The 26,541-nt window shown below is 40.3% G+C and overlaps 1 protein-coding gene across 1 annotated transcript in view; it reads right to left on the reverse strand.

The window, feature by feature from the left end:
- The window catches only part of Agbl1 (AGBL carboxypeptidase 1), a 907,135-nt gene that overhangs the window by 721,062 nt on the left and 159,532 nt on the right, over nucleotides 1-26,541 (reverse strand). Inside the window, exon 17 of the mRNA XM_052186269.1 lies at nucleotides 19,377-19,530. Coding sequence (XP_052042229.1) covers nucleotides 19,377-19,530 — 154 coding nt within the window. The remainder of the gene's footprint in view (nucleotides 1-19,376; nucleotides 19,531-26,541) is intronic.

Consider the following 26,541-nt stretch of genomic DNA (forward strand, 5'->3'; position numbering starts at 1 on the left):
TTCTACCTATCCAACAGTCTTGCCGTAACTATTGTCCATCTCCTCTCTCATTTCTTCCCCCATTGATCTTTCCAATATCTGGAAAATACCACTTTAGCCTGTGTTAGTTTGATTCTCTATTGCTCTCACAAACACTAACCAAAACTAATCAGAGGAGAAAGGTTTAATGGTGGTTTACTGTTCCATGTCACAGATCATCACTAGGGAAAGTAGAACAGGAACTCAAACAGTACAGGAACCAGCGACAGGAACTAAGCAGAAATCACAGGAGAACACTTCTTGCTTGGATGTTCTCAATGACTTGCTCAACTTACTTTCTTATAAAACACAGGACAATCTTGACATAATCTACAGTGAAATGGACCCTTCCACATCAATTATAAATTTAAAAAAGTGTCCCCATAGTCCACAGGTCAATTGGATGAAGGCAACTGAGATGCCCACTTGTCATATGACTACAGTTTGGGTCGGTTTGACTGTGTTCAAGGAAGTTCTCCATTTTCTCTTCTATTACATTTAGTGGGCCTGATTTTATATTGAGATCTTTAACCCACTTTGGACTGGAGTTTGTGTAGGGTAATAGATAAGGGCTTATTTGCATTCTTTTACCAGCAACATTTGTTGAAGATGCTTTCATTTTCTATTGTATATTTTGGTTTATTTGTCAAAAATCAAATGTCCATAGGTGTGATGGTTTGCTTCTGGGTCTTTGATTCTATTCTGTTGATCAACTTGTCTGTATTCATGCCAAATTTATGAAGTTTTCTTTCCTTTTTTTTAGATAGATTCTTTATTTACATTTCAAATGTTGTCCCTTTTCCTGGTTCCCCCTCCCCTGAAAATCCCATAAGCCATCTCCCCTTCCCCAATCACTCCTCCCCCTCTTCCCTGTCCTGGTATTCCTCTACACTATGGCATCAAGTCTTTCCAAGAACAAGGGCCTCTCCTCCCTTTGGTATCTAATAAGACCATCCTCTGCTGCTGATGTGTCTGGAGCCATGGGTAACTTCATGTGTACTCTTTGGTTGATGCTTTTGTCCCTCAGAGCTCTGAGAGTACTGGGTGACTCATATTGTTGTTCCTCCTGTGATACTACAAACCTCTTCAGTTCCTTGGTTCCTTTCTCTAGCTTCCCCATTGGGGACCCTGTGCTCAGTTAAATGGCTGGCTGAGAGTGACCCCCCTCTGGATTTGTCATGCACTAGCAGAGCCTCCCAGGTGACAGCAATATCCAGCTCTGGTCAGCCAGCACTTGTGGACATCCACAATAGTGTCTGGATTTTGTAACTGTATATAGGATGGATGCCTGGGTGGGGTAGTCTCTGGATGGTCTTTCCCTCAAACTCTGTTCCACCTTTTGTCTCTGTATCTCCTTCTGTGGGTATTTTGCTCCTCCTTCTAAGAAGGACTAGAGTATCCATACTTTGTTCTTCCTCCTTCATGGGCATCATTTGATATGTGAATTGTGTCTTAGGTATTCCAAGGTTCTGGGCTAATATCCACTTATCAGTAAGTGCATACCATGAGTGTTCTCTTATGATTGGGTTACCTTGCTCAGGATGATACTTTCCAGTTCCATCCATTTATCTAAGAGTTTCATGAATTCATTGCTTTTAATGGCTGAATAGTACTGCATTGTGTATATATACCACATTTTCTATACCCATTCCTCCATTGAGGGACATCTGGGGTCTTTAGAGCTCCTGGCTATTATAAATAGGGCTATTATGAACATAGTAGAGCATGTGTCTTTATTACATGCCACACCAACTCCAGTGTCATCTGTGTGACATGACAGTATGACATTAAGGCAGACAGGAGAACAATGCCCCTCGGGGCTAGGCTCCCTGGAGGTTCCTGGCAGTGTGCCCATCTCTGGCCTTAGAAAGGGCCTTGATGTTCTCTAAGGATGCGCTTCCTGGGTTATGGGTTCTGCACTGTGTCTTTCTTCTTCCCATTCTTAATTCTGTATACAGCACAATCCCAGCCTACAAGCTGGTTAATTGATAAAAGAGAACTTGATATTCCAGTGGAAGGAAAAGGAGGATATGACGATTATGCCTACTGCTTCCAGTCCTAAACTCAATGAACTCATGTTGAACCTTAGTGAAAGAAAGTCTTGGAATGCTTTTCAACGGGGTCCATCTTTATCATTAGCCTTAGCAAAGGTAATGATGAATAGTTTGTAACAGGAAGAAAACAATATAAAAAAGTATAGGACTACTGATGAGCTATTGCTTTATACAGGTACTTATGATAAGAAGGTAATGGATGGCTAAAAAACATAGAAGATTAGAAGGTCCTATAATTTTCTTGAGATTATGGACATAGATTAGCTTGAGCTAGACCACCATGGTGTTTGCTGTCCAAGGCAGTAGAGAAGGCTCTTGAAATGTATATGTTCATTTTTAAAGCATTTTGACTTTTAATGATAGAAGAAGGCTTTAAGCATACAAATTGGTCTGAAGACCCAAGTTCTCCTGTTGATTATTAACACAACTTTAATACGTAACCACAAGTTAGAATCGAACACTGTATGTCTGAGGTTCATGATCATAGTTTGCTTTTGATCACGGTTCACAGAGTAAGAGTTCCTGTGGGCATCATCTCATGTCTACTTGCTGTTCTAATTAAGATGGAAATGTACCTTGTTTAGCAATTGTTTGAGTGTTTCTGGAGGTGTGCCAACCTCGATCTGTTCCTTAATATATTATAAATATGCCTGACTAAAAAGTAAAGTTGCAGCAGATTCAAACCACTCTCTGGTGTGTCTGCCTGTCATTAACTCGCCATACCTGTGCCTTCCTGAATACCAAAGCCCTGGATTTTCCCTCGATCGTGACTCCCCGGGCTGGGTCAGTCCTTGGTAATTACATGTGGGAGAGTCCTCTAGATATATGCCCTGGAGTGGTATAGCAGGGTCCTCTAGTAATATTATGCCAAGTTTTCTGAGGAACTGCCAGACTGATTTCCAGAGTGGTTGTACCAGCTTGCAATCCCACCAGCAGTGGAGGAGTGTTCCTTTTTCTCCACAACCTCTCCAGCACCTGCTGTCTCCTGAGTTTTTTAACTTAGCCATTCTGAACAGTTTGAGGTGAAGTCTCAGGGCTGTTTTGATTTTCAATTCCCTGATGACTAAGTATGTTGAACATTCTTTTAGGTGCTTTTCAGCCATTTGATATTCCTTAGGTGAAAATTCTTTGTTTAGCTCTGTACCCCATTTTTAACAGGGTTATTTGGTTTTCTGGAGTATAACTTCTTGAGTTCATTGTATATATTGGATATTAGCCCTCTGTCAGAAGTAGGGTTGGTGAAGATCTTTTCCCAATTTGTTGGTTGCCATTTTTTCCCTCTTGACAGTGTTCTTTGCCTTACAGACACTTTGTAATTTTATGAGGTCCGATCTATCAATTCTTGATCTTATGTCATAGACTATTGGTCTTCTGCTCAGGAAATTTTCCCCTGTGCCCATGTGTTCAAGGCTCTTCCCAGTTTCTTTTCTATTAGTTTCAGTGTGTCTGGTTTTTTTTTTTTTTTTTTTTTTTTGTGTTTTATTTTTTTTTATTTGATATAATTTATTTACATTTCAAATGATTTCCCCTTTTCTAGCCCCCCTCCCCACTCCCCGAAAGTCCCGTAAGCCCCCTTCTCTTCCCCTGTCCTCCCTCCCACCCCTTCCCAATTCCCCGTTCTGGTTTTGCCAAATACTGTTTCACTGAGTCTTTCCAGAACCAGGGACCACTCCTGCTTTCTTCTTGTATCTCATTTGATGTGTGGATTATGTTTTGGGTATTCCAGTTTTCTAGGTTAATAACCACTTATTAGTGAGTGCATACCATGATTCACCTTTTGAGTCTGGGTTACCTCACTTAGTATGATGTTCTCTAGCTCCATCCATTTGCCTAAGAATTTCATGAATTCATTGTTTCTAATGGCTGAATAGTACTCCATTGTGTAGATATACCACATTTTTTGTATCCACTCTTCTGTTGAGGGATACCTGGGTTCTTTCCAGCATCTGGCAATTATAAATAGGGCTGCTATGAACATAGTAGAGCATGTATCCTTATTACATGGTGGGGAATCCTCTGGGTATATGCCCAGGAGTGGTATAGCAGGATCTTCTGGAAGTGAGGTGCCCAGTTTTCGGAGGAACCGCCAGACTGCTTTCCAGAGTGGTTGTACCAATTTGCAACCCCACCAGCAGTGGAGGAGTGTTCCTCTTTCTCCGCACCCTCTCCAACACCTGCTGTCTCCTGAATTTTTAATCTTAGCCATTCTGACTGGTGTAAGATGAAATCTTAGGGTTGTTTTGATTTGCATTTCCCTAATGACTAATGAAGTGGAGCATTTTTTAAGATGCTTCTCCGCCATCCGAAGTTCTTCAGGTGAGAATTCTTTGTTTAACTCTGTACCCCATTTTTTAATAGGGTTGTTCGGTTTTCTGGAGTCTAACTTCTTGAGTTCTTTATATATATTGGATATTAGCCCTCTATCTGATGTAGGATTGGTGAAGATCTTTTCCCAATTTGTTGGTTGCCGATCTGTCCTCTTGATGGTGTCCTTTGCCTTACAGAAACTCTGTAACCTTATGAGGTCCCATTTGTCAATTCTTGCTCTTAGAGCATACGCTATTGGTGTTCTGTTCAGAAACTTTCTCCCTGTACCGATGTCCTCAAGGGTCTTCCCCAGTTTCTTTTCTATTAGCTTCAGAGTGTCTGGCTTTATGTGGAGGTCCTTGATCCATTTGGATTTGAGCTTAGTACAAGGAGACAAGGATGGATCAATTCGCATTCTTCTGCATGCTGACCTCCAGTTGAACCAGCACCATTTGTTGAAAAGGCTATCTTTTTTCCATTGGATGTTTTCAGCCTCTTTGTCGAGGATCAAGTGGCCATAGGTGTGTGGGTTCATTTCTGGATCTTCAATCCTGTTCCATTGATCCTCCTGCCTGTCACTGTACCAATACCATGCAGTTTTTAACACTATTGCTCTGTAGTATTGCTTGAGGTCAGGGATACTGATTCCCCCAGATTTTCTTTTGTTGCTGAGAATAGTTTTAGCTATCCTGGGTTTTTTGTTGTTCCAGATGAATTTGATAATTGCTCTTTCTAACTCTGTGAAGAATTGAGTTGGGATTTTGATGGGTATTGCATTGAATCTGTATAGTGCTTTAGGCAAAATGGCCATTTTAACTATATTGATTCTACCGATCCATGAGCATGGGAGGTTTTCCCATTTTTTGAGGTCTTCTTCCATTTCCTTCTTCAGAGTCTTGAAGTTCTTGCCATACAGATCTTTCGCATGTTTGGTAAGAGTCACCCCAAGATACTTTATACTGTTTGTGGCTATTGTGAAGGGGGTCATTTCCCTAATTTCTTTCTCAGCCTGTTTATCCTTTGAGTATAGGAAGGCCACTGATTTGCTTGAGTTGATTTTGTAACCTGCCACTTTGCTGAAGTTGTTTATCAGCTGTAGGAGCTCTCTAGTGGAGTTCTTTGGGTCACTTAGGTAGACGATCATGTCGTCTGCAAATAATGATAGTTTGACTTCCTCCTTTCCAATTTGTATCCCTTTGACCTCCTTATGCTGTCGAATTGCCCGAGCTAGTACCTCAAGTACAATATTGAAAAGATAAGGAGAAAGGGGGCAGCCTTGTCTGGTCCCTGATTTCAGTGGGATTGCTTCAAGTTTCTCTCCGTTTAGTTTGATGCTGGCTACCGGTTTGCTGTATATTGCTTTTACTATGTTTAGGTATGGGCCTTGAATTCCTGTTCGCTCCAAGACTTTAAGCATGAAAGGATGCTGAATTTTGTCAAATGCTTTTTCAGCATCCAATGAAATGACCATGTGGTTTTGTTCTTTGAGTTTGTTTATGTAGTGGATTGTATTGATGGATTTCCGTATATTGAACCAACCCTGCATTCCCGGGATAAAGCCTACTTGATCATGGTGGATGATTGTTTTGATGTGTTCTTGGATTCGGTTGGCAAGAATTTTGTTGAGTATTTTTGCATCGATGTTCATAAGGGAAATTGGTCTGAAGTTCTCTTTCTTTGTTGGATCTTTGTGTGGCTTTGGTATCAGCGTAATTGTGGCTTCGTAGAAGGAATTGGGTAGTGTTCCTTCTGTTTCTATTTTGTGGAATAGTTTGAAGAGTATTGGTGTTAACTCTTCTTTGAAGGTCTGGTAGAATTCTGCACTGAAACCATCTGGTCCTGTGCTTTTTTTGGTTGGAAGACTTTCTATGACTCCTTCTATTTCTTTAGGCTTTATGGGACTGTTTAGATGGTCTAGTTGGTCCTGATTTAATTTTGGTATTTGGTATCTGTCAAGGAAATTGTCCATTTCCTCCAGATTCTCCAGTTGTGTTGAGTACAGGCTCTTGTAGTAGGATCTGATGATTTTTTGGATTTCCTCAGTTTCCGTTGTTATGTCTCCCTTTTCATTTCTAAGTTTGTTAATTTGGATACTTTCTCTGCGCCCTTTGGTCAGTCTGGCTAAGGGTTTATCTATCTTGTTGATTTTCTCAAAGAACCAGCTCCTAGTTTTGTTGATTTTTTGTATGGTTCTCTTTGTTTCTACTTGATTGATTTCGGCCCTGAGTTTGATGATTTCCTGCCTTCTACTCCTCCTGGGTGAAATAGCTTCTTTTTGGTCTAGGGCTTTCAGGTGTGTCATTAAGTTGGTAATGTATGCTCTCTCCATTTTCTTTTTGGAGGCACTCAGGGCTATGAGTTTTCCTCTTAGCACTGCTTTCATTGTGTCCCATAGATTTGGGTATGTTGTGTTTTCATTTTCATTGTGTTCTAAAAAGTCTTTAATTTCTTTCTTTATTTCTTCCTTGACCAAGGTGTCATTGAGTAGAGTATTGTTCAATTTCCACGTGTATGTGGGTTTTCTGTTGTTTCTGTTGCTATTGAAGACCACTTTTATTCCATAGTGATCAGATAGGAGGCATGGGATTAGTTCTATCTTTTTATATTTGTTGAGGTCTGTCTTGTGACCAATTATATGGTCGATTTTGGAGAAGGTACCATGAGGTGCTGAAAAAAAGGTATATTCTTTTGTTTTAGGATAGAATGTTCTATATATATCAGTTAAGTCTAATTGGTCCAAAGCTTCAATTAGTTTCATTGTGTCCTTGTTTAGTTTCTGTTTTCCTGATCGGTCCATTGAGGAAAGTGCAGTGTTGAAGTCACCCACAATTATTGTGTTAGGTGTAATGTGTGCTTTGAGTTTTAATAGAGTTTCTTTTATGAAAGAGGGTGCCCTTGCATTTGGAGCATAGATGTTCAGGATTGAGAGTTCTTCTTGTTGTATTTTTCCTTTGACCAGCAAGAAGTGTCCCTCAGAGTCTCTTTTGATGACTTTGGGTTGAAAGTCAATTTTATCTGATATTAAAATGGCTACTCCAGCTTGTTTCCTGAGACCATTTGCTTGTAAAATTGTCTTCCAGCCTTTTACTCTAAGGTAGTGTTTGTCTTTGACCCTGAGGTGTGTTTCCTGTAAGCAGCAAAATGTAGGGTCCTGTTTACGTATCCAGTCAGTTAGTCTGTGTCTTTTTATTGGGGCATTGAGTCCATTGATGTTAAGAGATATTAAGGAATAGTGATTGTTACTTCCTATCATTTTTGACGTTATTTTTTAAATTTGATTGCTTAACTTCGTTTGGGTTTGATGAAAGGTTACTATCTTGCTTTTTTCAGGGTGGAGTTTCCCTCCTTGTATTGGTGTTGTCCTCCTATTATCCTTTTTAGGGCTGGGTTTGTGGATAGATATTGGGTGAACTTGGTTTTGTCGTGAAATATCTTAGTTTCTCCATCTATGGTGATTGAGAGTTTTGCTGGATATAGTAGTTTTGGTTGGCATTTGTGTTCCCTTAGAGTCTGCATGAGATCTGCCCAGGACCTTCTAGCCTTCATAGTCTCAGGTGAAAAGTCTGCTGTGATTCTGATAGGTCTTCCTTTATATGTTACTTGGCCTTTTTCTCTTACTGCCTTTAGTATTCTTTCTTTGTTTAGAACATTTGGTGTTTTGATTATTATGTGACGGGAAGTATTTCTGTTCTGGTCCAGTCTGTTTGGAGTTCTGTAGGCTTCTTGTATATTCATGGGCATCTCTCTCTTTAGGTTAGGGAAGTTTTCTTCCATAATTTTATTGAAGATATTTGCTGGCCCTTTAAGTTGTAAATCTTCACTCTCATCTATGCCTATAATCCTTAGGTTTGGTCTTCTCATTGTGTCCTGGATTTCCTGGATATTTTGGGTTACAAGCTTTTTGCACTTTGCATTTTCTTTAACTGTTGAGTCCATGGTTTCTATGGAATCTTCAGCATCTGAGATTCTTTCTTCTATCTCTTGTATTCTGTTGTTGATATTTGCATCTCTGTCCCCTGATTTCTTCCCAAGGCTTTCTATCTCCAAAGTTGTCTCCCTTTGAGTTTTCTTAGTTGTTTCTACTTCTGATTTTAGATCCTGGATGGTTTTGCTTAGCTCCTTCCCTTGCATGTTTGTGTTTTCCTGTAATTCTTTAAGAGATTTTTGTGTTTCCTCTTTCATGAGCTCAGCCTGTTGACCAAAGTTCTCCTGTATTTCTTTAAGAGATTTTTGTGTTTCGTCTTTCATGACCTCAGCCTGTTGAGCAAAGTTCTCCTGTATTTCTTTAAGTGTTTTTTGCATTTCCTCCTTGTTGGCTTTTGTATTCTCCTGGATTTCTTTCAATGATTTTTGTGTTTCCCTTGCAAGGGCTTCTAACTTTTGATCCATTTTCTCCTCAATGCCCTTCATGTGTTCCTGTACCAGCATCATGACCAGTGATTTTAAATCCAAATCTTGTTTTACTGGTGTGATGGGGTATCCAGGACTTGCTGGTAGAGGAGAATTTGGTTCAGATGTTGCCATATTGCCTTGATTTCTGTTAGTGACGTTTCTGCGTTTGCCTTTTGCCATCTAGCTCTCACTGGTGTTACTTGGTCTTGTCAGTGCTGGACTCACCAGTGCAAGCTGCCCTTTCCCCGTTGGCCTCTGGTGCACAGCTTACACTCTGCACTGCCTATAGACAGGGTGCTGTTGTCCAGGCTGTTCAGATCCCGAAGCAGGCACCCGAAGGCTCCCGCTGGGGCCCGCAGGATTTATTGGAGCACACCGACTTCTCCCAGCTGGCCGCCCGGAAGCCCCCACTAGCCTCTTGAGGGACCTGGAGATGTGGCGGCCACCCAGGCTGATCTGAAGCGGAGAGAGTTGAGCTGGGGGCTTCTGCCTGAGGCCTTGCCCCAGATTGTGTCTGTGGACCAGGTGGAACCCGTGTGCACCCCCAGGGAGCTCCGAAGGTGAATGTTGCTGTGACCTCCCCTGTGCTCCGCTCACTCCGCTGGGCAGCCGATTTCCCCAACCGGGCTGGCGCACACTAGGTTAGCCTTGTCGCCTGGGCCCTGAGTCCAGGCAAACGCCTGGGAGGCCAAGGTCCGAGCAAAGTTCCCCTAGGGCTATGTCTGTTATTTGGGTCCGCCAGGTGACCCGGATGGTGGGCGTGCGCGTCCGCGCTCCGCGAAAGCACCGGGAGAGTCTGTTGTGCTAATAACCTCCTGGGCTGGTTGACACACAGATGGCCCACCAAGCCGCCCAGTTCTTGGGGTCAGTCCTGTGCCTTTTGGGGCCTAGACCCCCGTTTTGTTAGCCTCAGGCTACGCTTGTTAGCAGTCTCTGCCCTCCCGAGCACTCTGGCTCCTGTAGGCAAAATGGCGGCGCGTGCACCGGCCGGGGCAAAAAAAAAAAAAACTCCTGGCTGGGTTGGCGCCCCGATGGCCACTCAAACAGCCCAGGGCCTGGGTGCAGGCCAACGCCCGTCTGGCTCCGACCCCTGCGGTGTTGGGCCTAGGATTATGTTTGTGTACCTCAGTCTGACGGATCTCTGGAGCCCGGGATCAAGATGGCGGTGAGTCTCTCCTGACTGGCGGGCAGCCGAGTTCTGAAGTGGCTTCCGTGCAGCGAAAGGCTCCGCAGAACCGCAGTTGCTTGCCGCCCGGCTGGTCAGCGAAGGTCAGTGGTCGTGGGCGCAGGGCCTAACTGGACCCTGTGTCGCCTTGGTTCCACCGCTGATGGCCCTTCAGCTGGAGCAGCCACTGCTACCGCCGCCGCCGCCGCCGCCCCTATATTTTCCAGTGTGTCTGGTTTTATGTGGAGGTACTTGATCCACTTGGATTGAGCTTAGTACAAGAAGATTAGAATGTATCGATTTCCATTCTTCTGCATGCCAGCTACAAGTTTAGCCAGCACCATTTGTTGTAAAGGCTATCTTTTTTCCACTGGATGGATTTAGCTCCTTTGTCAAAGATCAAGTGACCATAGATGTGTGGGTTCACTTCTGGGTCTTCAATTCTATTCCATTGAACTACCTGCCTGTGACTGTACCAACACTATTCAGTTTTTAACATTATTTCTCCGTAGTACTTCTTGAGGTCTGGAATACTGTTCCCCCTCCCAACCCCCCCCCCGCCCCCCAGTTCTTTTACTGTTGAGAATAGTTTTAGCTATCTTGGGGTTTTGTTATTCCAGACGAATTTGTGTAATGCTCTTTCTAACTCTATGAATAATTGAGTTGGGATTTTGATGGGGATCGCATTGAATTTGTATATTGCTTTTGGCAAGACTGCCATTTTTAGTATATTGATCCTGCCATTCCATGAGCATGGGAGATCTTTCCATTTTCTGAGGTCTTCTTCAATTTATTTCTTCAGAGACTTGAAGTTCTTGTCATATAGATCTTTCACTTGTTTGGTTAGAGTCACCCCAAGATATTTTATCTTTTTTGTGACTATTGTGAAGGATGTTTCCCTAATTTCTTTCTGAGCCAGTTTATCCTTTGAGTATAGGAAGGCTACTGATTTGTTTGAGTTAATTTTATATCCGGCCATTTTGCTGAAGTTGTTGATCAGCTGTAGGAGTTCTCTGGTGGAGTTTTTATGGGGTCACTTAAGTATATGAACATATCATCTGCAAATAGTGCCATTCCTTTCCAATTTGTATCTCTTTGACCTCCTTTTGTTGTCTAATTGCTCTAGCTAGAACATCAAATACTATAATGAATAGATACGGAGAGAGAGGGCAGCCTTGTTTAGTCCCTAATTTTTGTGGGATTGCTTCAAGTTTCTCTCCATTTAACTTGATGTTGGCTACGGGTCTGCTGTATACTGCTTTTACTATGTTTAGATATGGGCCTTGAATTCCTGATCTTTGCAAGACTTTTAGCATGAAAAGATGCTGAATTTTGTCAAATGCTTTTTCAGCATCCAATGAAATGACCATGGGTTTTTTTTTTCTTTGAGTTTGTTTATGTAGTGGATTACATTGATGTATTTCCCTATATTGAACCATCCCTGCATCCCTGGGATGAAGCCAACTTGATTATGGTGAATGATCGTTTTGATGTGTTCTTGGATTTGGTTGGCAAGAATTTTATTGAGTATTTTTGCATTGATATTCATAAGGGAAATTGGTCTGAAGTTTGTTGGATCTTTGTTTGGTTTTGGTATCAGCATGATTGTGGCTTCATAGAACCAGTTGGATGGTGTTCCTTCTGTTCCTATATTGTGGAATAGTTTGAAGAGTATTGGTGTTAGGTCTTCTTTGAAGGTCTGATAGAATTTTGCACTAAAACAATCTGGTACTATACTTTTTTTGGTTGGGAGACTTTCAATGACCACTTCTATTTCTTTAGGTGTTCTGGGACTTTTTAGATGGTCTGTCTGATCCTGATCTAATTTTGCTATTTGGTATATGTCTAGGAAATTGTCCATTTCATCCAGATTTTCCAGCTGTGATGAGTATAGGCTTTTGTAGTAGGATCTGATGATTTTTTTAATTTACTCAATTTCTGTTGTTATATCTCATTTTCATTCCTGATTTTGTTAATTTGGATACTGCCTCTGGTTAGTTTGACTAAGAGTTTATCTATCTTGTTGATTTTCTCAAAGAACTAGCTCCTGGTTTTGATGATTCTTTGTATGGTTCTTTTTGTTTCTACTTGGTTGATTTCAGTCCTGAGTTTGATAATTTCCTGCCTTCTACTCCTCTTAGGTGTATTAGCTTCTTTCTGTTCCAGAGCTTTCAGGTGTCCTGTTAAGATGCTAGTGTATGCTCCCTCCAGTATCTTTTTGGAGGCCCTCAGTGCTATGAGTTTTCCTATAAGTTTGGGTATGTTGTGCCTTAATTTTCATTAAATTCTAAAAAGTCTTTGATTTCTTTCCTTATTTCTTCCTTGATCAAGGTATCATTGAGTAGAGCATTGTTCAGTTTCCATGTGTATGTGGGCTCTCTGTTGTTTTTGTTGCTATTGAAGAGCACCTTTATTCCATAGTGATATGATAGGAGGCAAGGGATTGTTTCATTCTTCTTATATCTGTTGAGGTCTGTTTTGTGACCAATTCTATGGTAGATTTTGGAGAAGGTACCATGATGTGCTAAGAAGAAGGTATATTCTTTTCATTTGGAATGAATTGTTCTATGTATATCTGTTAAATCCATTTGGTCCAAAACTTTAATCAGTTTCACTGTGGCTCTGTTTAGTTTGTGTTTCCCTGATCTGTCCATTGAAAAGAGTGGAGTTTGAAGTCACCAACAATTATTGTGTGAGCTACAATATGTACTTTGGGCTTTAGTAAAGTTTCTTTTACAAAAGAGGGCGCCCTTGCATTTGGAGCATAGATGTTCAGAATTGAGAGTTCTTTTTGGTGGATTTTTCCTTTGATGAGTATGAAGTGTCCTTCTGTGTCTTTTTTGATGACTTTAGGTTGAAAGCCAATTTTATCCAATATTAGAATGGCTACTCCAACTTGTTTTCTGGGATCCTTTGCTTGGAAAATTGTTTTCCAGCCTTTTACTCTGAGGTAGTGTTTGTCTTTGACACTGAGGTATGTTTCCTGTATACAGCAAAATATTGGTTTTGTTTACATATCCACTCTGTTAGTCTATGTCTTTTTACTGGGGAATTGAGTCCATTGATGTTAAGAGATATTAAGGAATAGTGATTGTATCTTTCTGACATTCTTATGTATTTTTATATTTGAGTGGTTATCTTCTTTTAGGCTTGATGAAATAAGTTTACTATCTTGCTTTTTCCAGGGTGTAGTTTCCCTCCTTGTATTGGTGTTTTCCATGTATTATCCTTTGTAGGGCTGGGTTTGTGGAAAGATACTGTGTAAATTTGGTTTAATCATGGAATATCTTGGTTTCTCCATCTATGGTGATTAAGAGTTTTGCTGGGTATAGTAGTCTGGGCTGGCATTTGTGTTCTCTTAGAGTCTATATGAGATCTGCCCAGGATCTTCTAGTTTTCATGGTCTCTGGTGAGAAGTCTGGTATAATTTTGCTAGGTCTTCTTCCTTTATATGTTACTTGGCCTTTTTCTCTTACTGCTTTTAATATTCTTTTCTTGTTTAGTATATTTGGTGTTTTGATCATTATGTGACAGGAAGTATTTCTGTTCTAGTCCAGTCTGTTTGGAGTTCTGTAGTTTTCTTGTATGTTTATGGGCATCTCTCTCTTTAGATTAGTGAAGTTTTCTTCTATAATTTTGTTGAAGATATTTACTGGCCCTTTAAGTTGTCAATCTTCACTCTCTTCTATGCCTATAATCCTTAGATTTGGTCTTCTTATTATGTCATGGATTTCCTGGATGTTTTGAGTTACAAGCTTTTTGCATTTTGCATTTTGTTTGACTGTTGAATCAATGTTTTCTATGGTATCTTCAGCACCTGAGATTTTCTTCTATCTCTTATATTCTGTTGTTGATGTTTGCATCTATGACTCCTGATTTCTTCCCAAGATTTTCTACCTCCAAAGTTGTCTCCCTTTGTGATTTCTTAGTTGTTTCTACTTCCTTCCAATTTTAGATCCTGGATTGTTTTGCTCAGTTCCTTTGCTTGTTTGTTTGTGTTTTCCTGTAATATTTTAAGGGATTTTTGAGTTTCCTCTTTCAGAATTTTTGTCTGTTGACCCAGGTTCTCCTGTATTTCTTTAAGTGGTTTTTGTGTTTCTTCTTTATGGGCTTCTATCTGTTGATCCATGTTCTCCCATCTTTCTTCAAGTGATTTTTATATTTCCTTTTTAATGGCTGCTACCTGTTAACTCATGTTCTTCTGTTCTTCTTTAAGGGAGTTATTTATGTCCTTCTTGAAATCCTCTATCACCATCATGAGATGTAATTTAAATCCAGGTCTTGCTTTTCTGGTGTGTTAGGGTATCCAGGACTTGCTGTTTTGAACTTGGTTCAGATGGTGCCATGTTGGCTTGGTTTCTGTTGGTGATGTTCTTGCATTTGCCTTTTGCCATCTGGTTATCTCTGGTGTTAGCCAGTGTTGCTGTCTCTGACTTTGGCTTATCTGTGCTCCCCGGAGACCCATTCTCTCTGTTTATACTGGTATGTAGGTATTCCTACAAGACCCACTCTCTTGTGGTTGTATTTGTGTATGTAGCTCTGTGGCCCCAATCAACTTTGGGTGCAGGCAGTAATCGGAAGACTCCTGTCCCAGACAGTTCCTAGGCTCTTGTGTCCTCAGGGTTTCCAGCTGTTTCCTCTGAGCAGCAGGGATGGTCCTACCTGTGCTGCTCAGTCCCTCTGCAGTCCTGAGTGGTTAGCTATCTCCATGTGTCAATTGGATATGCTACACAGTGGCAGAGGGTGGTCCCATGCTGGAGAAAGAAACCAGAGGGTTTCTGCCATAAGGTTCCCACCAGAAGGTTCTGGGTGTGATCCTCTGGGAAGGGTGGTTCTAACTGTGCAGGCAGACCCCTCTGCACTCCTGGGTGGATAGCTAGTTTTCTGCGCCACTTGGAGATGGCAGGCTGTGGCAGAAGACAGTCCCAATCCTGAGACAGAAACCAGAAGGCCTCTCGAAGTTTTCATTGCTATTGTTTTATTGTATGGCTTGAGGTCAGGGATTGTCATTCCCCTAGAAGTTTTTTATTGTTCAGAATTGTTTTAGCTATAGTGGGTTTTTGTTTTTTTCATATGAAGTTCAGAATTGTTCTTTCAGAAGAATTGTGTTGGAATTGTAATAGGAATTGCATTGAATTTGTAGATTCCTTTGGGTAAGATGGCCATTTTTACTATGTTAATCCTACCAATCCCTGAGCATGGGTGATCATTTCATTTTCTAATATATTCCTCAATTTCTTTCTTTAGAGAATTGGAGTTCTTGTCACACATGTCTTTCATTTCCTTGGTTAGAGTTAAATCAAGAAATATCCAGAAATATCTGGATATTGTAAAGAAATTATTTCTTCAATTTCTTTCTCAACCTTTCTATTGTTTGTGTAAAGAAGAGCTACTGATTTCTTCAAGTTAGTTTTGTATCCTGCCACATTGCTGAAGGTGTTTAGCAGCAGTAGGAGTTCTCTGGTAGACTATTTGAGGCAACTTATGTATAATATAGTATCATCTGAAAATAGAAAAACTTTGACTTCTTCCTTTCCAAATTGCATCCTCTTGAGCTCCTTTAGTTGTCTTATTGATCTAGCTAGAACTTCAAATATTATGTTGAATAAATACAAAGAGAATGTCCCTGATTTTAGTGGAATTGTCTTAACTTTCCACTTAATTTAATGTTAGCTATTGGCTTGCTTTCTTTTGTTTTTATTACATTTAGGTATAGGCCTTGTATGCCAGATCTCTCCTAGATTTTTAACCTGAAAGGATGTTGAATTTTGTCAAAGGCTTTTTTTATCATCTAATGAGATGATCATGTGTTTTTTTTTCTTTCAGTTTGTTAATATGGTGGATTACATTAATGTATTTTCACATACTGAACCACCCCTCCATCCCTGGGATGAAGCTTAAGTGACCATGTTTTTGATGTGCCCTTGGATCCAGTTTCTGAATATTTTATTGAGTATTTTTGCATTACTGTTCAATTCCTGAACAGAACACCAATTACTCAGTCACTAAGATCAACAGTTAATAAATGGGATCTCATGAAACTAAAAAGATTTTACAAGGCTAAAGACACCACCAATAGGACAAAATGGGCCCAGGTCTTCAGCAACTCTACATCTGACACAGAACTAAGGTCCAAAATATGTAACGAACTCAAGAAATTAATCACCAATAAACCAAACAATCCAATTGAAAATGGGGTGCAGAGCTGAACAGAGAACTTTCAACAAAGTATCTCTAGTGGCTGAGAAGCACTTAAAGAAATCATTGCGCTTAGTCATCAGAGAAATGCAAAAAAAAAATAAATTAAAAAAAAAAAAAAGCAAAGGAGAAAATGTACCATGACATTCTATCTTACACCTGCCAGAATAGATAAGATGTGAATGTAAAAAGGGGATACTCCCTCATTGCTGGTGGGAGTTTAAATGTGGACAACCACTTTGTAAATCAATTCGGCAGTTTCTCTGAAAATTGGAAACTGTTCTATCCCAAGACCGGGCCTATACCCAAAAGGTGCTCTACCATTCCATAAAGATGCTAGCTCAACTATTCATAGCAGCTTTATTTATAATAGCCAAAAACTGAAAATAATCTAGATGCCCCTCAATTGAAGAATGAATTAACAAAATGTGATACATCTACACAATGGAATACTATTCAGCTATTAAAAATAAAGACATCATGAAATTTGCAGGCATATGGATGGAACTAGAAAATATCATCCTGAATGAGGTAACCAGACTCAGAAAGACACGCATGGTATGTACTCACTTATAAGTGGGCATCAGCCATATAGTACAGGATAACCATGCTATAATCCACAGACCCAAAGTAAGGGATGATGTGAGAATCTCACTCACAGTGAGAAATAAAATAGATATTGGAGATGGGTGAAGGGAGAGAATTGGGTGGGGAAGGGCTGAGGAGGGGAACTGGGATCGAATTGGCAGGCAAAGGAGGGTTGGAAATGAGAACAGAAATGGTGTGGAGGGGGCATCTCTGGGATTAGCCAAGGACCTGAGACTGTGGAAGCTCCTGGGAATCTATGGGGGTGACCCTATCTGAAACTCCTAGCTGCTGAGGATATGGAGACTGAAGTAGCCAACTCCTGTAGCCAAGTAGGTCTTCAGTGGAGGAATGGGGACATTGATCCACCCACAAAAACTTTCACTCAAAATGTGTTCTCCCTGCAAGGCACGCAGGGATAAAAATGGAGCAGAGGCTCAGGGAATGCCAACTAATGGCTGGCCTAACTTGAGACCCATCCGCTGTGAGAGATCCAACCCCTGACACCACTAATGATACTCTCCTATGCTTGCAGACAGGAGCCTAGCATAACTTCATCCAGCAGCAGATGCAAACTGATGCAAAGACTCACAGCCAAACATCAGGCAGAGCTCAAGTTGTTAGAGGAAGAGTGGGGGATACTATTAATCAAGCAAGAGGAGTCAAGCCACAAAAAAGACCTTCAGAGTCAACTAACCTGGGCACATGGGAGCTCACAGAGACTGAATCACCAATCAAAGAACATTCGGGGGCTGCACCTAGGCCCCTACACAGATGTGCAGCTTAGTCTTCATGGGGGTCCCCTAAAAATTGGAGTAGATGCTTCTCTTACTCTGTTGCCTGCCATTGGGTCCTCTTCTCCTAGATAAACTGCATGGTTTGGCTTCAATGTACTTATTCTTGCTACAACATGATATCCTGGGACTGTATAGGAGTTTCTCTCCGCCCCAGACAAGGATAGGGGATAATGCAGGTCAGAATTTATAACAGTGAGACTGGGAGGAGAGAGGAGGGCTTCAATCAAGAAGTAAAGTGAATAAATAAGTAATGGAAAAAGATAAGTTACCAGCAGAGCATCTAACTCTGGAAATTACAATTTTAGTTTTCACATATAAATGAGTTTATTTGTCTTTCTGTGCCTAACTTCACTTACTTAGTCAAAGACTTTCGTTTCCTTCTGTGTTGTTACAAATACCTGGTAGAAACTATTTAAGAATTCCAAGATGGTGAAGGTGCAAGATAGATATCATATGAACCCAAGATTCTTCTAAGCAGGAAGGCATGTGAAAATACAGAGTTTAAGGAGCTACATAAATAGCATGAAAATTTTATTCTTATTTTACCAGAGAAATAGAATTCCCTAAAACCCAAACTCCAAGAAACAATTCAGTTGAAAACAGAAAAAGGTGGGGGGGGGGAGATCAACTATGAATCATTGGGGGCTGATTTCTGCTTGGTATTTTTATGATTAGTTAAAATAAATATATATTCTTATGTATCTTTTGTGTTCTCTTCTTTAGAAACACAAGTTGGAAAACAGAATTCTATGTATTGACTTTCTAAAATAATTATTCACTGAAGATTGCTTTGGATTACTACCTTCAACTCCCAGGCTCTGCTCATCCGCCAAGTAGAGGTCCCTATTGCTGCCGAGAAATTGCTCTTAAATGCATAAAACACATAAGAGACTTTTTTAAAACCCCTTTCTATTCATTAAGGCATTTTAGGGCCTTGTCAATGCAGATGGGATAATCAGTTGTTGATTAGCCAGGCTGTTAAGCATCCATTGTCAAATGTTGATAGGGTGTGAGAAATTACATTTTGTATCTACCAAAGAGTCACCTGAACACCATTAGCACTTCATCAGGTAAAAATGGTATTTTCTGGGTATAAATTAGTTCGGCTTTTATTCTCCAGTCTTTTCTTTCATCTTCCAAATTTCTTTTTGTTTCCTCATTCACTTTTGTTGTCTTGCCTCACAGAGGACTGAAGCTCATTGGTAACAAGTCAGTCAAACATACACTCAGGACTCTTGTAGGAAAAAGGTACATCGGGGAGGTGTATTGGGGTGTCTGTGTGCACCCGTGTATCTGTATGACTGCATATGCATACTCCTGTCTCGATGCCTGTGTGCTTATCTGTACTCTCCATTTCACTTTGTTTTGATGTTAGAAATACTGCCTATATACTGTTACATCCTCAGATTTTCAGATGAAAGTACTTTAGTGACCAAGAGGGTTTATAAGGCAGGGCTCAAAGACTCTGTTTTCTTCCTTGCCATACTGGCTGAGAGAAACAGAACAGTAAGGATGGAGTGGGAAGAGCCTGGCTAAGAGCTAGAAAATGTGATTCAGAGGCCTGGGTCTGTTTTTAACGAGGAAGGAAGTCATCACCACTGATGGTCAGCTCTGTATCCTAGCAGGTCATTTCCTCTACATAACAGTTAGCAATTCATTTTCCCCATTCTTTAACAATAGAATGATATTAACATTTGCTCTTCATGTCATATCAAGAAGATTCAGTGATATATTTCTATCCAGAAATACAAGTCCCCACTCAATTATAGACCTTCTGTTCTAAAAGGGAAGGTGCATTCCCAAGACTGCAGAGGGGCCTCTCAGCCAGATTTGCAAGAAAAGTGTCATCATTTTACTCACGGAACTGCTCCAGATGCTCAGTGCTGTTAGATTCAGGAAAGGCAGTGACTGTCACCAGAGGACATGGATTCCCTCCCAACGTTTGGCAGAGAACATCATGTCGGAAGTAGACTTCCCTGTGGTCGATGCTTCTTTCTAGAATTTCAAGATGAGTCTAGAACAGAAACAAAATAAACATACATACAGTTAATATTTATCTAATAGCTCAAACAGGAAATACCTTTCATTCACTAAATTTCATAATTAATAGAAGTGCTTTTAGAACCTGCCTGGTGTGTACAGAGAATTGAGTAATGAAAGACTGTGCTTAGAAGAGGTTTAGTGGGACAGACAGCATCGCTTTTGCACACACCTACATCAGAGATGTGTTTGCACGTTGCACTATAAGAAGGCAATGACGTAAAATATTCTTCCTATCACCATAGTGCAGTAACCATGATGGCAGTCTATACCCAGAGCCTTGGAGACTAAGAGCACCAGAAGAATAGGGTAAAGCAGATCAAGGCATCAATGGAAAGTCCTGAAGGAAAATAAAGAAGAGTTTATCCATGGGATCCTAAGTTAACAGAAAACTGACCAGTAACAACTGGCTTTTCCTACTATGCTTCCAGATTTAAACACTAGATGAAAACACAGAATTACCCAAACTATAGAAAAGCCATTGAAACAAGAACATCTAGTTAACAACCTTTGAGACCTCTGGTAATATTTTCACTAATCATAACAAGGGGGAGACTAGAAAAGTGCTAGAGATGCCCTGTGAACCCCATCTGGTTACAATGACTTCAAGAACCAGAGAGGGCATAGCCAGCCCCTCTGCAGCACAGAGTACTGGTGGATAAATATTATCCAGCTTAAGATCACACACACACACACACACACAAAACTAATCATGAGAAGATATTTGTGAATATATTATGGTAGTGTGGAGTATAGAGAAAATATTTTATACATAGGCAGAATTATGTGCCCCAAACATGTGTCTATAAACATATGCACTTACTTTAAATGGGCACAGAGACTTTAAGATGATAATTTCCAGGAGACAAGGAGTTTATTCTGCCTTATCCAGTTGGATTCCATGGAATTATAAGTGGTTAAAAGCAAAGACATTTTCCTAGTTGCTGAGAACCATAGAGAACTCAGCCTGCTAACCTGGCATGGAGGATAAAGGGTGGCACAATCAACAGAAGAGTTCAAGAAGCTTCTAGAAGCTAAAGAGGCCAAGAAATGAACCCCCTTAGGCTTCAGAAGGAGCACATTCCAACACTTTGGCCTTTGGCCAAAGAGATCCTCGCCAAGCTTCTCATTTGAGGGTTTTCTTTTTTTATGTAAATTATTTACTGAAAATATTTTTTCTTTATTTTTTTATTTTCTATATTCTTTGTTTACATTTCAAATGATTTCCCCTTTACCGGTTGTCCCCTTCCCATAAGTCCCATAAGCCCTCTTCCCTCCACCCATTCCCCAGTCAACAACCTTCCATTTCTCTGTCCTGATAATCCCCAACATTGCTGCATCAAGCCTTTCCAGGACCAGGGCCCTCTCCTTCCTTCTTCTTGGGAATCATTTGATATGATAATTGCGTCTTGAGTATTCAGAGCTTCTGGACTAATAACCACTTATCAGTGACTGCATTCCATGAGTGTTCTTTTTTGATTGGGTTACCTCACGTAGGATGTTATTTTCCAGTTCCAACCATTTGCCTAAGAATTTCATGAAGTCATTGTTTTTAATTACTGAGTAGTATTCCATTGTGTAAATATACCATATTTATGTATCCATTCCTCCATTGAGGGACATCTGGGTTCTTTCCAGCTTCTGGCTATTATAAATAAGGCTGCTATGAACATAGTGGAGCATGTGTCCTTATTGCATGCCGGGGAATCCTCTAGGTATATACCCAGGAGAGGTATAACAGGGTCCTCCGGAAGTGTCATGCCCAGATTTCTGAGGAACTGCCAGACTAATTTCCAGAGTGGTTGTACAATCTTGCAATCCCACCAGCAGTGGAGGAGTGTTCCTCTTTCTCCACATACTTGCCAACACCTGCTGATTCCTGAGTTTTTAATCTTAAGCATTCTGACTGGTATGAGGTGAAATCTCAGGGTTGTTTTGATTTTTCGTCTTTAAAACTCATTTAAACCACTATGTTTTTGATAATTTGCTACGGCAGAAATGGAAAATGAATACAACAGAAAACAAACAAACAAATAATGGACTGGACCAGAACAGAAATACTTCCCGTCACATAATAATCAAAACACCAAATGTTCTAAACAAAGAAAGAATATTAAAGGCAGTAAGAGAAAAAGGCCAAGTAACATATAAAGGAAGACCTATCAGAATCACAGTAGACTTTTCACCTGAGACTATGAAGGCTAGAAGGTCCTGGGCAGATCTCATGCAGACTCTAAGAGAACACAAATGCCAACCAAAACTACTATATCCAGCAAAACTCTCAATCAGCATAGATGGAGAAACTAAGATATTTCATGACAAAACCAAGTTTACCAAATATTTATCCACAAACCCAGTCCTAAAAAGGATAATAGGAGGACAACACCAATACAAGGAGGGAAACTTCACCCTGGAAAAAGCAAGATAGTAACCTTTCATCAAACCCAAAAGAAGTTAAGCAATCAAATTTAAAAAATAACGTCAAAAATGATAGGAAGTAACAATCACTATTCCTTAATATCTCTTAACATCAATGGACTTAATGCCCCAATAAAAAGACACAGACTAAAGGACTGGATACGTAAACAGGACCCTACATTTTGCTGCTTACAGGAAACACACCTCAGGGTCAAAGACAAACACTACCTTAGAGTAAAAGGCTGGAAGACAATTTCACAAGCAAATGGTCTCAGGAAACAAGCTGGAGTAGCCATTTTAATATCAGATAAAATTGACTTTCAACCCAAAGGCATCAAAAGAGACCCTGAGGGACACTTCTTGCTGGTCAAAGGAAAAATAAAACAAGAAGAACTCACAATCCTGAACATCTATGCTCCAAATGCAAGGGCACCCTCTTTTGTAAAAGAAACTTTATTAAAACTCAAAGCACACATTGCACCTAACACAATAATTGTGGGTGACTTCAACACTGCACTTTCCTCAATGGACCGATCAGGAAAACAGAAACTAAACAGGGGCACAATGAAACGAATTGAAGCTTTGGACCAATTAGATTTAACATATATATATATATAGAACATTCTATCCTAAAACGAAAGAATATACCTTTTTCTCAGCACCTCATGGTACCTTCTCCAAAATCGACCATATAATTGGTCACAAGACAGACCTCAACAAATATAAGAAGATCAAACTAATCCCATGCCTCCTATCTGATCACTATGGAGTAAAAGTGGTCTTCAATAGCAACAGAAACAACAGAAAACCCACATACATGTGGAAACTGAACAATACTCTACTCAATGATACCTTGGTCAAGGAAGAAATAAAGAAAGAAATTAAAGACTTTTTAGAACACAATGAAAATGAAAACACAACATACCCAAATCTATGGGACACAATGAAAGCAGTGCTAAGAGGAAAACTCATTGCCCTGAGTGCCTCCAAAAAGAAAATGGAGAGAGCATACATTACCAGCTTAATGACACACCTGAAAGCCCTAGAACAAAAAGAAGCTATTTCACCCAGGAGGAGTAGAAGGCAGGAAATCATCAAACTCAGGGCTGAATCAAGTAGAAACAAAGAGAACCATACAAAAAATCAACAAAACCAGGAGCTGGTTCTTTGAGAAAATCAACAAGATAGATAAACCCTTAGCCAGACTGACCAAAGGGCACAGAGAAAGTATCCAAATTAACAAACTTAGAAATGAAAAGGGAGATATAACAACGGAAACTGAGGAAATCCAAAAAATCATCAGATCCTACTACAAGAGCCTGTACTCAACACAACTGGAGAATCTGGAGGAAATGGACAATTTCCTTGACAGATACCAAATACCAAAATTAAATCAGGACCAACTAGACCATCTGAACAGTCCCATAAAGCCTAAAGAAATAGAAGGAGTCATAGAAAGTCTTCCAACCAAAAAAAGCACAGGACCAGATGGTTTCAGTGCAGAATTCTACCAGACCTTCAAAGAAGAGTTAACACCAATACTCTTAAACTATTCCACAAAATAGAAACAGAAGGAACACTACCCAATTCCTTCTACGAAGCCACAATTACGCTGATACCAAAGCCACACAAAGATCCAACAAAGAAAGAGAACTTCAGACCAATTTCCCTTATGAACATCGATGCAAAAATACTCAATAAAATTCTTGCCAACCGAATCCAAGAACACATCAAAACGATCATCCACCATGATCAAGTAGGCTTTATCCCGGGAATGCAGGTTTGGTTCAATATACGGAAATCCATCAATACAATCCACTACATAAACAAACTCAAAGAAAAAAACCACATGGTCATTTCATTGGATGCTGAAAAAGCATTTGACAAAATACAGCATCCTTTCATGCTTAAAGTCTTGGAGAGAACAGGAATTCAAGGCCCATACCTAAACATAGTAAAAGCAATATACAGCAAACCGGTAGCCAGCATCAAACTAAATGGAGAGAAACTTGAAGCAATCCCACTGAAATCAGGGACCAGACAAGGCTGCCCCCTTTCTCCTTATCTTTTCAATATTGTACTTGAGGTACTAGCTCGGGCAATTCGACAACATAAGGAGGTCAAAGGGATACAAATTGGAAAGGAAGAAGTCAAACTATCATTATTTGCAGACAACATGATAGTCTACCTAAGTGACCCAAAAAACTCCACTAGAGAGCTCCTACAGCTGATAAACAACTTCAGCAAAGTGGCAGGTTATAAAGTCAACTCAAGCAAATCAGTGCCCTTCCTATACTCAAAGGATAAGCAGGCTGGGAAAGAAATTAGGGAAATGACCCCCTTCACAATAGCCACAAACAGTATAAAGTATCTTGGGGTGACTCTTACCAAACATGTGAAAAATCTGTATGACAAGAACATCAAGACTCTGAAGAAGGAAATGGAAGAAGACCTCAAAAAATGGGAAAACCTCCCATGCTCATGGATCGGTAGAATCAATATAGTTAAAATGGCCATTTTGCCAAAAGCAATATACAGATTCAATACAATACCCATCAAAATCCCAACTCAATTCTTCACAGAGTTAGAAAGAGCAATTATCAAATTCATCTGGAACAACAAAAAACCCAGGATAGCTAAAACTATTCTCAGAAACAAAAGAAAGTCTGGGGGAATCAGTATCCCTGACCTCAAGCAATACTACAGAGCAATAGTGTTAAAAACGGCATGGTATTGGTACAGTGACAGGCAGGAGGATCAATGGAACAGGATTTAAGATCCAGAAATGAACCCACACACCTATGGCCACTTGATCCTCGACAAAGAGGCTGAAAATATCCAATGGAAAAAAGATAGCCTTTTCAACAAATGGTGCTGGTTCAACTGGAGGTCAGCATGCAGAAGAATACGAATTGATCCATCCTTGTCTCCTTGTACTAAGCTCAAATCCAAATGGATCAAGGACCTCCACATAAACCCAGACATTCTGAAGCTAATAGAAAAGAAACTGGGGAAGACCCTTGAGGACATCGGTACAGGGAGAAAGTTTCTGAACAGAACACCAATAGCGTATGCTCTAAGAGCAAGAATTGACAAATGGGACCTCATAAGGTTACAGAGTTTCTGTAAGGCAAAGGACACCATCAAGAGGACAGATCGGCAACCAACAAATTGGGAAAAGATCTTCACCAATCCTACATCAGATAGAGGGCTAATATCCAATATATATAAAGAACTCAAGAAGTTAGACTCCAGAAAACAGAACAACCCTATTAAAAAATAGGGTACAGAGTTAAACAAAGAATTCTCACCTGAAGAACTTCGGATGGCGGAGAAGCATCTTAAAAAATGCTCAACTTCATTAGTCATTAGGGAAATGCAAATCAAACAACCCTGAGATTTCACCTTACACCAGTGAGAATGGCTAAGATTAAAAATTCAGGAGACAGCAGGTGTTGGAGAGGGTGTGGAGAAAGAGGAACACTCCTCCACTGCTGGTGGGGTTGCAAATTGGTACAACCACTCTGGAAATCAGTCTGGCGGTTCCTCCGAAAACTGGGCACCTCACTTCCAGAAGATCCTGCTATACCACTCCTGGGCATATACCCAGAGGATTCCCCACCATGTAATAAGGATACACGCTCTACTATGTTCATAGCAGCCCTATTTATAATTGCCAGATGCTGGAAAGAACCCAGGTATCCCTCAACAGAATAGTGGATGCAAAAAATGTGGTATATCTACACAATGGAGAACTATTCAACCATTAGAAACAATGAATTCATGAAATTCTTAGGCAAATGGATGGAGCTAGAGAACATCATACTAAGTGAGGTAACCCAGACTCAAAAGTTGAATCATGGTATGCACTCACTAATAAGTGGTTATTAACCTAGAAAACTGGAATACCCAAAACATAATCCACACATCAACTGAGGTACAAGAAGAAAGGAGGAGTGGCCCCTGGTTCTGGAAAGACTCAGTGAAACAGTTTTCGGCAAAACCAGAATGGGGAAGTGGGAAGGGGTGGGTGGGAGGACAGGGGAAGAGAAGGGGGCTTATGGGACTTTCTGGGAGTGGGGGGGCTAGAAAAGGGGAAAACATTTGAAATGTAAATAAATTATATCGAATAAAAAAAATTTAAAAAAAGCAAAACAAAAACAAAAAAAAAAAAAAAAACTCAGGAGACAACAGGTGTTAGCGAGGATGTGGAGAAAGAGGAACACTCCTCCATTGCTGGTGGGATTGCAAGCTGGTACATCCACTCTGGAAATCAGTCTGGCAGTTCCTCAGAAAACTGGGCATGACACTTCCAGAGGACCCTGTTATACCACTTCTGGGCATATACCCAGAGAATTCCCTGGCATGCAATAAGGAAACATGCTCCACTATGTTCATAGGAGCCTTACTTATAATAGCCAGAAGCTGGAAAGAACCCAGATGTCCCTCAATGGAGGAATGGATACATAAATATGGTATATTTACACAATAGAATACTACTCAGCAATTAAAAACAATGACCTCATGAAATTCTTAGGCAAATGGTTGGAACTGAAAAATATCATTC

This window comes from Apodemus sylvaticus, chromosome 1, assembly GCF_947179515.1.
Source record: "Apodemus sylvaticus chromosome 1, mApoSyl1.1, whole genome shotgun sequence".
In the NCBI taxonomy this organism is placed as follows: Eukaryota; Metazoa; Chordata; class Mammalia; order Rodentia; family Muridae; genus Apodemus; species Apodemus sylvaticus.